This window comes from Procambarus clarkii, chromosome 90 (assembly GCF_040958095.1).
Source record: "Procambarus clarkii isolate CNS0578487 chromosome 90, FALCON_Pclarkii_2.0, whole genome shotgun sequence".
In the NCBI taxonomy this organism is placed as follows: domain Eukaryota; kingdom Metazoa; phylum Arthropoda; class Malacostraca; order Decapoda; family Cambaridae; genus Procambarus; species Procambarus clarkii.
Window position 1 is genome coordinate 5703380 of NC_091239.1, and position 14211 is coordinate 5717590.

The 14211-nt window shown below is 40.4% G+C and overlaps 1 protein-coding gene across 1 annotated transcript in view; it reads right to left on the reverse strand.

Annotated features, from left to right (window-relative positions):
• Positions 1–14211, reverse strand: part of LOC138359326 (caspase-1-like) — an 87914-nt gene that overhangs the window by 38502 nt on the left and 35201 nt on the right. Inside the window, exons 3-4 of the mRNA XM_069318464.1 lie at positions 9813–9966; positions 4809–4941 (exon numbers count right to left, since the gene is read on the reverse strand). Of these exons, the coding sequence (XP_069174565.1) occupies positions 4809–4941; positions 9813–9966 (287 nt within the window). The remainder of the gene's footprint in view (positions 1–4808; positions 4942–9812; positions 9967–14211) is intronic.

The window sequence follows — 14211 nt, forward strand, 5'->3', positions numbered from 1 at the left end:
CCGCTTGACCATCACGACCGGACATAAGGAAGTGATAGCCGAGGCTATATGAACCACTTCCCCGCCGGCACTCGGATGGTAATCTTGGGCATAGCATTTTATCAAATCACCTCATTCTTTGGGGCACACGTGAGGAACACAAATGCAAACAAGCCTGAATGGTCCCCAGGACTATATACAACTGAAAACTCACACCCCAGAAGTGACTCGAACCCATACTCCCACAACTGGTATGTACAGGGACGCCTTAATCCGCTTGACCATCACGACCGGACATAAGGAAGTGATAGCCGAGGCTATATGAACCACTTCCCCGCCGGCACTCGGATGGTAATCTTGGGCATAGCATTTTATCAAATCACCTCATTCTTTGGGGCACACGTGAGGAACACAAATGCAAACAAGCCTGAATGGTCCCCAGGACTATATACAACTGAAAACTCACACCCCAGAAGTGACTCGAACCCATACTCCCACAACTGGTATGTACAGGGACGCCTTAATCCGCTTGACCATCACGACCGGACATAAGGAAGTGATAGCCGAGGCTATATGAACCACTTCCCCGCCGGCACTCGGATGGTAATCTTGGGCATAGCATTTTATCAAATCACCTCATTCTTTGGGGCACACGTGAGGAACACAAATGCAAACAAGCCTGAATGGTCCCCAGGACTATATACAACTGAAAACTCACACCCCAGAAGTGACTCGAACCCATACTCCCACAACTGGTATGTACAGGGACGCCTTAATCCGCTTGACCATCACGACCGGACATAAGGAAGTGATAGCCGAGGCTATATGAACCACTTCCCCGCCGGCACTCGGATGGTAATCTTGGGCATAGCATTTTATCAAATCACCTCATTCTTTGGGGCACACGTGAGGAACACAAATGCAAACAAGCCTGAATGGTCCCCAGGACTATATACAACTGAAAACTCACACCCCAGAAGTGACTCGAACCCATACTCCCACAACAATTTCGAGTCACTTCTGGGGTGTGAGTTTTCAGTTGTATATAGTCCTGGGGACCATTCAGGCTTGTTTGCATTTGTGTTCCTCACGTGTGCCCCAAAGAATGAGGTGATTTGATAAAATGCTATGCCCAAGATTACCATCCGAGTGCCGGCGGGGAAGTGGTTCATATAGCCTCGGCTATCACTTCCTTATGTCCGGTCGTGATGGTCAAGCGGATTAAGGCGTCCCTGTACATACCAGTTGTGGGAGTATGGGTTCGAGTCACTTCTGGGGTGTGAGTTTTCAGTTGTATATAGTACTGGGGACCATTCAGGCTTGTTTGCATTTGTGTTCCTCACGTGTGCCCCAAAGAATGAGGTGATTTGATAAAATGCTATGCCCAAGATTACCATCCGAGTGCCGGCGGGGAAGTGGTTCATATAGCCTCGGCTATCACTTCCTTATGTCCGGTCGTGATGGTCAAGCGGATTAAGGCGTCCCTGTACATACCAGTTGTGGGAGTATGGGTTCGAGTCACTTCTGGGGTGTGAGTTTTCAGTTGTATATAGTCCTGGGGACCATTCAGGCTTGTTTGCATTTGTGTTCCTCACGTGTGCCCCAAAGAATGAGGTGATTTGATAAAATGCTATGCCCAAGATTACCATCCGAGTGCCGGCGGGGAAGTGGTTCATATAGCCTCGGCTATCACTTCCTTATGTCCGGTCGTGATGGTCAAGCGGATTAAGGCGTCCCTGTACATACCAGTTGTGGGAGTATGGGTTCGAGTCACTTCTGGGGTGTGAGTTTTCAGTTGTATATAGTCCTGGGGACCATTCAGGCTTGTTTGCATTTGTGTTCCTCACGTGTGCCCCAAAGAATGAGGTGATTTGATAAAATGCTATGCCCAAGATTACCATCCGAGTGCCGGCGGGGAAGTGGTTCATATAGCCTCGGCTATCACTTCCTTATGTCCGGTCGTGATGGTCAAGCGGATTAAGGCGTCCCTGTACATACCAGTTGTGGGAGTATGGGTTCGAGTCACTTCTGGGGTGTGAGTTTTCAGTTGTATATAGTCCTGGGGACCATTCAGGCTTGTTTGCATTTGTGTTCCTCACGTGTGCCCCAAAGAATGAGGTGATTTGATAAAATGCTATGCCCAAGATTACCATCCGAGTGCCGGCGGGGAAGTGGTTCATATAGCCTCGGCTATCACTTCCTTATGTCCGGTCGTGATGGTCAAGCGGATTAAGGCGTCCCTGTACATACCAGTTGTGGGAGTATGGGTTCGAGTCACTTCTGGGGTGTGAGTTTTCAGTTGTATATAGTCCTGGGGACCATTCAGGCTTGTTTGCATTTGTGTTCCTCACGTGTGCCCCAAAGAATGAGGTGATTTGATAAAATGCTATGCCCAAGATTACCATCCGAGTGCCGGCGGGGAAGTGGTTCATATAGCCTCGGCTATCACTTCCTTATGTCCGGTCGTGATGGTCAAGCGGATTAAGGCGTCCCTGTACATACCAGTTGTGGGAGTATGGGTTCGAGTCACTTCTGGGGTGTGAGTTTTCAGTTGTATATAGTCCTGGGGACCATTCAGGCTTGTTTGCATTTGTGTTCCTCACGTGTGCCCCAAAGAATGAGGTGATTTGATAAAATGCTATGCCCAAGATTACCATCCGAATGCCGGCGGGGAAGTGGTTCATATAGCCTCGGCTATCACTTCCTTATGTCCGGTCGTGATGGTCAAGCGGATTAAGGCGTCCCTGTACATACCAGTTGTGGGAGTATGGGTTCGAGTCACTTCTGGGGTGTGAGTTTTCAGTTGTATATAGTCCTGGGGACCATTCAGGCTTGTTTGCATTTGTGTTCCTCACGTGTGCCCCAAAGAATGAGGTGATTTGATAAAATGCTATGCCCAAGATTACCATCCGAGTGCCGGCGGGGAAGTGGTTCATATAGCCTCGGCTATCACTTCCTTATGTCCGGTCGTGATGGTCAAGCGGATTAAGGCGTCCCTGTACATACCAGTTGTGGGAGTATGGGTTCGAGTCACTTCTGGGGTGTGAGTTTTCAGTTGTATATAGTCCTGGGGACCATTCAGGCTTGTTTGCATTTGTGTTCCTCACGTGTGCCCCAAAGAATGAGGTGATTTGATAAAATGCTATGCCCAAGATTACCATCCGAGTGCCGGCGGGGAAGTGGTTCATATAGCCTCGGCTATCACTTCCTTATGTCCGGTCGTGATGGTCAAGCGGATTAAGGCGTCCCTGTACATACCAGTTGTGGGAGTATGGGTTCGAGTCACTTCTGGGGTGTGAGTTTTCAGTTGTATATAGTCCTGGGGACCATTCAGGCTTGTTCGCATGGGTAATATTGTAAATACAAGCCTATTCAAACTACAAAATCCTGTTGAATAGCAAACAAAGACATATCTTGTTGCTGAAACAGCAGTGCATACATCAGATGAGATTTATTGATTACCATCAATGGTCACCCCGGGTGACCTCTCCTGCGAGGAAATGCTTCTTCTGCTGAAGCTTGTAAAATGTTTCCAGATTTTCTCTCAAGACTTTCACATGTTAAACAAATGCAGAGATGTGAAATCATGTATAGGTAAACATGTATAGGTATAGGTAAACATCATATTTAGAAAAGAGAGAAGAAAGGTATCAAATAATATACACACGGAAAATACTGAAGGGCCAGATCCCAAATTTATATAGCAAAATAACAACATATTGGAGTGAACGACATGGAAGAAAATGCAGCCAGTGACGAACAGAGGTGCCATAGGCACAATCAGAAAACACTGCGCAAACATCAGAGCTTCACGGTTGTTCAACATCCTCTTAGCGAGAATAAGAAATATTTCCGGAAGAAACGTGGACGTATTTATGAGTAAACCGGATAGTTTCCTTCAAGAAGTGCTGGACCAACCAGCACTAGTGGATATATGGGCCTGCGGACCGTGCAGGACCATCTTGGTACTGGACCATGTAAGTCATGGATCATGTTGGTCCATGTATGGCCTGTTGGACCAAGCTCTTACAAGTCAAGCCTGAATTCGGGTCGGGTTTGGGGGAATAGAAGAACTCCCAGAACCCTCTCCAGGTAAAACCATTGGAAAATGGTCATATGGAGAGACTGCTAAAACTAACTGAGGTACTATGAATAACAGTGACAAACAAATGGCTACAGAATATGCATGTTGGAAATGTATAACATTTGGCCAAACAATTGGAGGCCAATGTTTTAATTTACTCTGTAGAAAAATGTAGTGAGTGTAGTGAATAATAAGGAAGTGCCCGAGATTACTTTAATGTTAGAGCCTCACTGAGTGCAGCAAGGCGAAGACAGGCGTGCAAGCCGTTCACAGAGGCTATCAACAACGTAAAGTGCCTACAGCAACGGCACAAGTTCTTGAAGATATCTGGCCAGATAAGGATCGTGTCTGATATCTTCCTCGTGGTGAAGGGAGAACTGCCATCTGCTGGTATAACCAGCAGGTATAACCACCCCATACCCTACCTGAGGAACTTGTATTCTTAGATAAAGGTGATATCTTAGAATAGATATCCAATGCTCAGTGCGTAGCATTGCACCAAATTGCACGCCAGCCAAGGGGTTACAAGTCTTGCTGAGAGAACACCATTCCCTCACAGGAGGCACTCTTATAATGCGATAATTAGTCTTTAAGAAGTCTTTACTCCAGCCCAGAATGTATAAACTGAACTGGTAAAAGATATAAGATATCTTCATTTTATCAAGGAGGTAACGATATATATAAATTAATACATGAATGCTCTTAAATACGTCGTCATTCTTGAAATACTGCTGTAATTACTTACCATAAAACCAGTATAGGAGTCAAATATACGATGATTAAATATCAAACAGTTCCCACGTTGAAGGTGATGTCCGTCGTATCGCACAGCATCACGTCTCACAGGCATTCTAGCTATTCTAGATAACTTCTCTTTCCTGAAAAGTAAAGATTAGATTTATAAATGTGACTACAATAATAGGACTACAATCAGTAAACAAATCATTGGTTGCAGGATAATGCACCTGACTGTAAATGCAGAAATTGTTAAAGACACTGATGCAAAGGAAATGTAGTTGGTGAGGAGAATATACCAGAAAATATGAGAAACTGGCACTGTGCCAAATGATTTGAAAATTATAGCAATTATTCCACCATTAATAAGATAAATGTAGTAAGTGCAAGAGTTATTGTGAACACAGTCAATGTGCCTGGTGTTTCTGCCAGTGAGTTTCATGTCTCTGCTCCAGGTGAGATTTCTTCTAAAGAAATTCAATGTCGGTTATATGGAAAATATACGCTACAAGAAAAAATCAGTAGGAGCTATGAGGAGGATTTGAACCTATGCTCTGGGTACTCCCAAGCCTTTGGCCACTACACAATCGTATTTCTTTGCTCACCCTCCGTTTCCGGAGGTGGGGGGAAACTCGTGCTTAAGCTCTATATTAGCCAGATAACATTCCCCGATGGTAACGCACTCGCCCTACGCTTCGCAAGCGATTTGGCCTGGTTTTGTATCCTGGTCGGGAAGAATTGACTAGATACCAATCCTTATCTCTACGACTTTGTTCATCCAGTTGTAATTGATACCTTGACGATTTGGCGGGTCGTATTCCAGAAAAAAATTAGGAGTAAAGACCTGCCCGAAACTCTATGCGTACTAATGGCTTTATATGAACGTAAGAACTCTTGTATATATAAATAAAATTAAAAATTGGCCACCTTCCTTACCCTTCTATACAGTATACCTAAGTCATAAAAGTATTTGTGTACGGCTGATACCATACTACTTGTGTAAAAGAGGAATTGTATATGTTTATCTCTCAGAATGTTTGGTAATATGTTTATGGTTTGTGATGTGTGTATATGTATGTATTAATACGATGTACTGAACGGGGTGAGAATAGCCTGAGCTACCTCATCCCTTTGTGTGTATTTTACCTCAATAAACTTATTTCAATTTCAATTTCCTTACCCTTAATTGGCCTTAGCAAAGGCCCACACAAACTACAAGGAGCTAGTAATGTCTTCCATGGGTGTTGGCTTCCCTTTGCAGCTCAGGTCCACGTAAATGTCAAGTTGTGAAACAAGATTCGTAATCAAAATGATCCTGCATTTGGCCACCAACATTCGTGTTGCAAAGAATGATTGTAATCGAGTTTATGGCAATATGAATAAAACACTGATAGTCCTGCTATTGAACAAGGTAAACATTTTGTTCACTGATAATTATGCCACTTCCACTCTGACCAGCTAAATGCCTTACCTTGAGGTTACCTTGAGGTGCTTCCGGGGCTTAGCGTCCTCGCGGCCCGGTCGTCGACCAGGCCTCCTGGTTGCCGGACTGATCAACCAGGCTGTTGGACGCGGCTGCTCGCAGCCTGACGTATGAGTCACAGCCTGGTTGATCAGGTATCCTTTGGAGGTGCTTATCCAGTTCTCTCTTGAACACTGTGAGGGGTCGGCCAGTTATGCCCCTTGTGTGTAGAGAAAGCGTGTTGAACAGTCTCGGGGCCTCTGATGTTGATAGAGTTCTCTCTCAGAGTACCAGTTGCACCTCTGTTTTTCAACGGGGGTATTCTGCACATCCTGCCATGTCTTCTGGTCTCATGTGATGTTATTTCTGTGTGCAGGTTTGGGACCAGCCCCTATAATATTTTCCACGTGTAAATTATTATGTACCTCTCCCGCCTGCGCTCAAGGGAGTACAGTTTTAGGCTCTTTAGTCGGTCCCAATAGTTTAGATGTTTTACTGAGTGGATTCTAGCAGTAAAGGATCTCTGCACGCTCTCCAGGTCAGCAATTTCTCCAGCTTTGAAAGGGGCTGTCACTGTGCAGCAGTACTCCACTCTAGAGAGCACAAGCGTTTTGAAAAGTATCATCATCGGTATGGCATCTCTAGTGTGAAAAGTTCTTGTTATCCAACCAGTCATTTTTCTTGCAGTTGTGACGGCTACTTTATTGTGTTCTTTAAAGGTAAGGTCTTCCGACATGAGTACACCAGGATCCTTTACATTGCCTTATCGTTCTATGTTATGATTTGCCTGAGTTTTGTACGTGGTTTCCGTTTTTATATTTTCATTTTTTCCATAGCGCATAAGCTGGAACTTATCTTCGTTAAACACCATATTATTTTCTGTAGCTCATAGAAAAACCTGATCTACATCTGACTGGAGGTCAGATGTAGTCAGCCACAATGCTGACTGGAGCTACATGAACTCCACAAATGATCAGAAGACTAACAAATGTTTCTTTTTTTTAATATTGGCAAATACAAGACCTTGCATGTGGGACATAACAACCATGACTACCAAATTACTAACATTCCATTACAGCAGATTGATGACAAAAAAATGACATAAGTCAAAATCCACCATTCACTGAAAGTTGCACAACAGGTAGAAGTAGCAGTCAAAAAATTAACCAAACTCTTGGAATAATTAAGCGTATCTTTGACTTTAAGGAAAGGAAGGTAGTAATTCAATTGTATAAATCTCTGGTGCAGACCCATTTTAATTACTGTATCGAAGTATGGAGACCACATTTTCAGGACATAGCTGTTCTGGAAAACGTGCAACATTGGGCAACCAAGATTTTTCCAGATATAAGTCATCTATTGTATCAGTCCGAGTTAGGTAACATAGGGGACATCAATCTAGCAGTGCAATCTTTTCTTCAAAAAACTCTCAGCCTTTATAACACCCACTGTCCTATGCTTACAAAACAAGTCACAACCAAAAGGCTTAACAATCCTTGGCTTACAAAGGGAATACTTAAATCCATTAATAAAAAAACATGACCTTGAGAAGAAGTATAGGTTAGGAACCATCTCCAAAGAATTCTCAAAGAATTACTTGTTAGTGCTATCTAAAATAGTTAGACGAGCCAAAACTAAATACTACGAAGATAAATTTACCCAAATAAAGAGCAACATTAAAAAAACTTGGAAAACAATTTCACAAATATTGGGATCAAAGAAGATTTTAAATAACAAACCAACACTCCTGTCCAATAACGATGATCAGCTCTCTGCCTCTGATTCTGCTATTGAGTTCAGTAGGTTCTTCTCTTCCATTGGGTCATCCCTTGCAAATGACATACCATCTTCCAGTACTGATGTTAAGGACTATCTTACAGGTAATTATCCACAATCTCTGTAGCTAAAGCCTACAAATTCCGCTGACGTTAATGAGATAATCCTTTCCCTTAAAACCAATTCTAGTGCCCTTGAGGAGATACCAAATTTAATTTACAAAAAAGCCTCCACATCTTTAGCCCCTGGTATTGCACTGCTCTTCAACAAGTCACTTGAACTCCAAACCTTTCCAGATATTCTAAAAAAAAGCGAGAGTAACCCCTGTCCACAAATGTGGTGATCTCACAGATGTTAACAACTACAGACCTATATCAATCCTGCCTAACTTGTCAAAAATATTTGAAAAACTAATCTACAAGCAGCTTTACTCTTATCTAGCCAAACACAATATACTTAGCTCTTGTCAATATGGCTTCAGACCCCAAAAAAGCACTAACGATGCACTTATTAGTATGATTAAATTGATTCATGCAGCTCTTGATAAAAATGAGTTTCCTGTCGAGTCATTTGTGGACCTGCGTAAGGCTTTTGACACTGTCAACCACCAAAACCTTCTTCTTAAATTACATCATTATGGAGTCAGAGGACACTCCATACAATACCTCAATTCTTACCTTACTGACAGGCTCCAGTATGTTTCTGTGAATAATTCAATTTCTCCTACCCTACCCATCAACATCGGTGCTCCTCAAGGCAGCATACTTGGCCCTCTCCTCTTTCTCATCTACATTAATGACCTTCAAAATGCCTCCCAACGCCTCAAACTAATTCTATTTGCTGACGACACAACCTTCATTTACTCCAGTCCTGACCCTCCTTGCTCTAAATGCCACAGTAAATACTGAGCTAAATAAAGACCATCTTTGGCTAGCTGCCAACAAACTCACCCTTAACATTGATAAAACTTTCTATATTCTGTTTGGCAAAAAATCCTCTAATCAAATAAATCTCAGAATAAACAATATCCAAATTTGTAACAAAATAGATGTCAACTTCCTTGGCGTTCTCATTGACCACAAGCTGAATTTCCAGGGACACATTCTAAATGTATCAAACAAAGTTTCAAAAACTGTTGGCATTCTTTCTAAGATCAGATATTATGTACCCCGCCCTGCCCTGGTGACGCTCTATTACTCCCTCATCTATCCATATCTCAACTATGGTATTTGTGCTTGGGGGGTTCTACTACCCAAAATCATTTACGTCCTCTAATTACTCAACAAAGCTGCTATTAGGACAATATCCAACTCTAGCCCCAGACATCACTCGGTACCCCTACTCAAATCTCTGAATATGTTAGATATTAAGTCACTGCACATTCTCTCATGTGTATTATACATATATAAAACGCTGAACTGTAATGCCAATCCTGACCTCAAAAGCTTCATTGAAGGTTGTAACAGAACCCATGAGCACCACACCAGAAACAAATACAGTTTTGATATTCCAAGAGTACGACTTAATCAAACTAGAAATGCTCTACAAATCAAGGGACCCAGAATGTGGAATGACCTTCCTAATCATGTTAAAGACCTTTGTGTGGTCTGTAAAGTTCCATTAAAGTTATCAATTTTTGTAAAAATCTCTTGTATGTATGTACCTTACCTGAATAAACATTTATTTATTTATTTATTTACTTTAGTTTGAGCATTCATTCATTAATTCACACACTCTTAACTTTAAATGTTACTTTTTGTGAAGATTATATCTTACGTAGTTCCCTGTGATCCAGCATCTGCCGAATCTCCACTGGCACCAGCTTCTGCGCCTCCACTGCCATCAAGCCCATCTTCTCTATGTTGTTGGTCCTCTGACAATGGCTTCGTTACCTCCTCGTGTCCACAATTTTCCTCAATGATTCTCTCCACTACGTTGGGTTAATTTTATTCACTAAAATGATTAGTAGAATTAGTAATAATTAATGAGAATACAACAGTGTTGTATTCAGTGTTGGAAATTTCCAACAACTGGCCAGTTATACACCTTGTTGCCTTATTCAATAAAACTACTGAAGTTTCTACTGTGTATATCTACAACCAAAGAAAGCAACGAATACTGGTAGTAGCGGTGTGATTCATAATAAATTTTCTGAGCTACGAAATCGCAAGTGCCCACGTCACATCATGTGTGTCCAGCGCCTCCTGCCTCCTGCCACCCACGCATCGACATTCAATGGTATTTCACCAGTCCTGGGTCCTACCATCAACCACTACTCCAGGTCAACGTCTCAGAAGTAAGGGTCAATATTTTCCTGTGAGAACGCTAATTCATCAGTGAGGAGAAAGGAAGATTCCCGCGCCACCTGGGAACCTGGACCACCACCACCAACACTTCCACCCAAGCCCACATCAACAAGCCTTGTGTGTGTTGCCTGTACCGTTCCAGCTATTGCAATCATCTTCTACAGCTTCAACTGCTCTGCAGCTGTGTTGTGCAATTTATTGAGAAACAATTGCTGAAAAAAAGACTACGACCGTCTGACTAGCGTCGCCAGCTCCCAGTCACGACGCCGCAGCGCCACATTGCCTCTTCTCACCATCGCTACAGCCTTCTGCTACACCATTCTACAGTAAACGTCTGTTAACACGTCTCCATAGCAACTGGCCTTCACTCGCCATTCGACGATATAATTATTGTCACGCCCTCAACATCACACACACATTCCTAGTTTTTAATTTGACTTAATTACCTAAAATTTTACTCTTAAATCTAATCTTACCCTATTCCATTTATATTTTAAATTTATTTGTATTGATCTATGTCATTTATTGAAATCAATTATTGATCTCATTTTTGTTCTTTTAATTAAGTTCATACTAATTATAAGTTAAAACTAAGCTTAATAAAATTTATTATCTTTAAGATTATTTTACTTTACAATTATCATTTGTCAAATTTTTTTATATATTCATCTTGACAGTCTCTACTGATTTTTTGTTCTCTCCGCCAAACTTGTGTATCCTCCATGGCTATCAAGTGACCTTAATTCTACCTCTAATTGTTTCAATTCTTTGTTTACTTGCATTTGTTGTTGTGTCTTGCCATAATTATTCTCTAATTTAGCAGACTCAATACTTTGTAAGCTCTTATTGTATTGTTATATTATTATATTGTGTTTTGCTATAATTACTTCCTATTTTACAGCAGATTTGTTTTTCATCTGTTCATGTAATTGCTTATCTCATTGTATTGTGACATTCTTTTCTATATTGATATATATTTTCTGTCTATTGTTACTTACAGTGTACCTGAGAGTACCTGTAAGCAATCTACCTCATTTTTCATTTTTGCTCATTTTTTTTTTGTATTGCTTAGTCTTGTTTATATTTTTGTTTTGTATATCTATATCTTGTGTTTTGTATAGTCCATGTTTATATGTTTTTTTCTTTAATCTCATTCATTACCTAGGTTTCTTAGCCTAGCCATACTCCCTTACTCCATTGTACCCCTGTAAGCCCCTTTTGTGTTTGTTTGGTACAGTATTGTGTACATTTTTTTTCTTTTTGTTTTTCTTGTTTTTCCTGCAATCAGCTTTTTTTATGCAGTCAAGTATAGACCCAGAACTTAACCTCTTATCCACTATCTATGACAATAATCACTTTAATGATCTAAATTGCAGATATTTTGCAGCACATGATGTAAACAATGTATTAACTCATAGTCACAACCCAGCAAACACAAATCATCTACACAACGTTCGCCTATCTCTTGCCATAGGTGTGGGAATGATTTGCATTGAGAATGGTGCAGGAGAGCCTTTGAGAAACTTTTACTCAAAAAATCCAAACACAAAGGTTTAATTATAAATTGTTTTTCTACAATTATTTTCTTCCAAATGTAAAACAAATAGTTTTTACATGTTTAAATATAAAATTTATGGTGTTTTTTTGTAAAATTCATTAATAAATTGTGAATGATATATATTGGCTGAGTGAAACCTTTATAATCCATTTAGTTATAATTTGAACAGAAAAAAGTATTTTTCCAAATTTTCTAAAAATTGCTCTTTTTAACACAATTTGACTCCTTATACATTCCACTAAACACTATATCATGTTTAAATATATAATTTATGTATTATTCTCTAAAATAATTTATATAAATTATATAAGTTGCTGGAAAGTGGTGTTAAGGATTTTGAAAACATTTTGTTGTGTTAATATGTTCTTATTAACTATGTCTCAAGTTCACAGTTTATCAAACAAGAATATTAACATTCGTCAACTCTTAAAATCTTATATGTTATCTTGCTGGTGCAAAAAAGGGTGAATCTTTAGGAACAGCTATAGTATCTATATATATCACAAATGGTGTTTTCCCTAACTCAAACAATGTAGGGTTTATTATTCTACACATATTTCTAATGACTCTTAGATGTTTACATTCTCTGAAGTATAATTGTGAAGGCTGTGTCCATCACTCTCAACACAGATTCTTAAACTCGTCTCTGCAGGTTCAACTATATAATTAGTTTCCATTTTGAATTTCCATGGACATTTGTATCCAAAATGAAACCAATGTGGTTTCCTTCAGCGCCTTCAGCCAGCACATTTGCTCATTCATTTCCACAGATTCCAACAAGGTAGGGGATTTACAGAAATTTGTATATTCATATTGTTATATATTAAAAATATGAATGCAGTTCAATATGATAAGACAAATACATGAGTTTATGATAAATTCGTTTTCTGTGATATACCATTGATATGCTCTTTTTTTCTTTAAACGGCAGACTAAACTAAAGTGCTCACATCAACAGATTTGATGTATAAATGGTCAACGCTCAACAGAGTTAGTATAAATGTATTAGTATAAATCTTACTTGTCTCATTGTTAATTCACATTCAATGTCAACTTGTGGTTTTGATGTGGCACGTTTGGCCAAGACACCCCACCCCATTATGCACCCCATACCCATCTTGTGGGCGGTTGTGGAAAGGGTTACAGAGGCACATAATGGGCTCAGGGACTGAACCCCACAATTCATTTAGCTAAGCAAGTTACAATCTTGATGAGCTAGTTACAAAATTCAATATAAGTCATCACATCAACAATGGGTTCGAGATCGACCTCAAGTACAGGTTCTAAATTAAGCAACTGACATATGTGGAGAGCTAGTATCAAAATTTATATGTTTGTCCTGCACACCGTCCCCCATCCAGTGGGCAGCGGTGGATAGGTTACAATCACTTAGTTGTTATCTACAGTTAGCAAACTGGGGATATTTGGCTAAAATTTCTGGTAGCAGATCATTTTGAATGAAATATTGACACATCGCTGGAACATTGGTTATAGAATTGTCTCTAAATTCATGTATCTTTTCGCACTCCATCACATAGTGACGGAGGGTGTGCGAATAATTTTGTTGACACAGTTTACATTTGGTCAGGTCTACATCAGCAGATAATGAGAATTCCCAGAGATACTTGTAACCGAGTCTAAGCCGAGCAGTAGTAACATCTAGAAGTCTGCTGATTTTATTGGATGATCCATAGATGTGTGGCTCCTCTTGTATGATATGTATGATAGATGGAATTACTAGTTCCAGTTTCTAGGCAGGCGATGAGTACTCACAATAACCTTAATTAAGCGTCAAAACAAAAATGTGTATACTCTTTTTACTCTCCTGACCTTAGTTCTCGAGCTATGTATTTCATTTTGGTACCAACGTGTTCGCAATAACATTCTCTAGAAGAAAATCAGCAAAAACGGTCACCAAAAGTTATATGAATACCAGCACCCAATAAATACCTACGTAGATGACTCGCCGTGAGTGCCCAAGAGCAACAAAATGTTTTTACTCTTGGGATTGTTATCACTTCCACACTTGTCCTACAGCGTTAATTTTGGTATCAATGTACTCGCAATGAAATTCCCAACACGGTGATATGAATATAAACGTAGAATAATGGTCGCTGCCCACCCGCAAGAGTGTGGGAAGTGGCGGAACTGTTACCCAGTATTGGTGACAAGACGACACATGGGCGATACAGTGCTTTGAAAGTTTATAATTATATCACTGTCCTGACATTATTATTGTATGTACGTCATTCATTTTTGTGCCAATGTTTTCGCAATAGAATGTTCTATGAGCCCGTAGGTAAAAAAGAGC